The 2,500-nt window shown below is 36.7% G+C and overlaps 1 protein-coding gene across 2 annotated transcripts in view; it reads left to right on the top strand.

Annotated features, from left to right (window-relative positions):
* Nucleotides 1-2,500, top strand: part of LOC132092025 (ena/VASP-like protein) — a 43,900-nt gene that overhangs the window by 8,460 nt on the left and 32,940 nt on the right. For both annotated transcript variants that reach the window (XM_059498079.1, XM_059498078.1), the window contains exon 3: nucleotides 267-444. In XM_059498079.1, coding sequence (XP_059354062.1) covers nucleotides 267-444 — 178 coding nt within the window. The remainder of the gene's footprint in view (nucleotides 1-266; nucleotides 445-2,500) is intronic.

The raw sequence follows: 2,500 nt of genomic DNA on the forward strand, positions 1-2,500 counted from the left end.
CTTCTCTTACTTGCTTGTTTACATCAGAGAACAGAGTCTTTTAAGCAGTATACAGCGGTGTTGTGCATTTTGAACAGTTGATGGGAATAGTATTCTTAAAATGCATTCCAAATTCTGAATAATTTGTAATATATTATTATTCACGGTTTTAAGAAGTGCCCACGATAACAATATCGTGCATATTCATTACCGAATACCAGCACAAGTCTAGTCAGAGTGATACTGCAGAGCCTGAGCACACACTGACCTCTGACCTTTGACCTCAGGTGGTCATCAACTACTCCATCGTGAAGGGTCTGAAGTATAACCAGGCCACGCCCACCTTCCACCAGTGGCGTGACGCGCGGCAGGTGTACGGACTCAACTTCGCCAGTAAAGAGGAGGCCACCACCTTCTCCAACGCCATGCTGTTCGCCCTCAACGTGCTCAGCAGCCAGGAGCCAGGTACCAATCACCAAACACTAATCACCAATCACCAATCTCTAAACACCAATCACCAAACACTAATCACCAATCACTAAACACCAATCACCAATCACTAAACACTAATCACTAATAACTAATCACCAATCACTAAACACCAATCACTAATCACTAAACACTAATCACTAATAACTAATCACCAATCTCTAAACACCAATCACCAAACACTAATCACCAATCACCAAACACTAATCACCAATCACTAAACACCAATCACTAATCACTAAACACTAATCACTAATCACCAATCACTAAACACCAATCACTAAACACTAATCACTAATAACTAATCACCAATCTCTAAACACCAATCACCAAACACTAATCACCAATCACTAAACACCAATCACTAAACACTAATCACTAATAACTAATCACCAATCTCTAAACACCAATCACCAAACACTAATCACCAATCACTAAACACTAATCACCAATCACTAAACACCAGTCACTAATCACTAAACACTAATCAGCAATCACTAAACACCAATCACTAATCACTAAACACTAATCACTAATCACCAAACACTAATCACTAATAACTAATCACTAATCACTAAACACTAATCACTAATCACCAATCACTAAACACTAATCACCAATCACTAAACACTAATCACTAAACTCTAGTGATGGGAAGTTCGGATCATTTTACTGACTCGGACTTTTGAGTCTCGTTCAGCAAAATGAACAAATCTTTTTTCGAGTCATTTCGTTCATTTCGTTCATTTTAGCAAAATGTGATGAAAATGTTATGTTTTACATTCCCCAACACATCTAGTACTTACGCAAACGTTGATCACACTAAAAACAATACAAAACTAAAATGCTATAAGATACAGAAAAAAAAATCATTCTTTACCTGGGTCTTCAGTCTGTGATTAGCTCACCTCACCTCTTATCTGACAAGAGTCCTCGGGTTTAAGTCATTCCTTAATCACGTGACAGCCACATACGCAAAACTAACGCAGTCTTGAGTCGGAAAGAGAATTGATTAGTTCATCCCATGAGTCTTTCGGGTCTCGGGTCGAGTTTGACTCGTTCCTTAATCACGTGACAGACCCATACGCTATTTCAGACATTTCTGTCACTGTGTTTTTGTTAATGTTTGTTGAGGATCTGTGGTTTGTTATTATTTTATAAATAAATAAAACCCTGTTATAAATAAAATATTGATTAATTTGTCTTTTTGTCTGTCTATCGGTAAGTAAATACTATATAATAAAGGCTATATAATAATATAATAATTCAAGCTTACAATAAAAAGTATTTATACTAGTTTGTTCATTTTTACTCCAATGTTGAGTTTGCTGGTATAATGATTGCTTTTTTTAGGCAGACTTTACATATTGGTGTAATATATGTATAAGAAGATTTGAATGATTAATGTTAGTTTAAAACATTAAGGTTATGATAACTTCAGCTTTAACAGTTTTAACCCAGCTCAGAGTGAGGAGGATACTTCAGATCCAGTGCAGGGGCCATGTTTTGGGAAGACTTTGACGAGAGGGTAGCAAGCTTGAGGCCTTCTGCTCCCTCTTCTAAGACCTCAGATGCTATAAAGGTGCAGGCCTACCTTGCAGAGCCACTCTTACCCCGCACATCAGACCCTCTGGCCTGGTGGAGGAGATGTTCACCAGTATACAAAAGCCTTTCTGAAGTCACAAAGACAAGACTTTGCATTGTGGCCACACCTGTGCCATCTGAAAGATTTTTTTCTAAAACTGGGCAGATTATTTCAGATAGAAGAAACAGACTCAGCCCATCCAAGGTCAGGGAGCTTGTTTTTTTTTTAATGCAAACATGCCTTAAAGCAAGTCCTAAAAATATAGCCACGGTGTGTTATTTATTTTAAAGCTTATTTATTTTTATTTTTTTAGAAAAAGACTAGCTTGTTGTGCAATATTTTTGTTGTTGTTGTGATTTTAAAGGTAATTTGTTGTTGTTATAAGGCTCCGTAGCTTTAGTATCTCTTCATTTTCATTTATTTTTATTTAAATGGTTTAAAATTATT

Source organism: Carassius carassius, chromosome 18 (assembly GCF_963082965.1).
Source record: "Carassius carassius chromosome 18, fCarCar2.1, whole genome shotgun sequence".
Classification (NCBI taxonomy): Eukaryota; Metazoa; Chordata; class Actinopteri; order Cypriniformes; family Cyprinidae; genus Carassius; species Carassius carassius.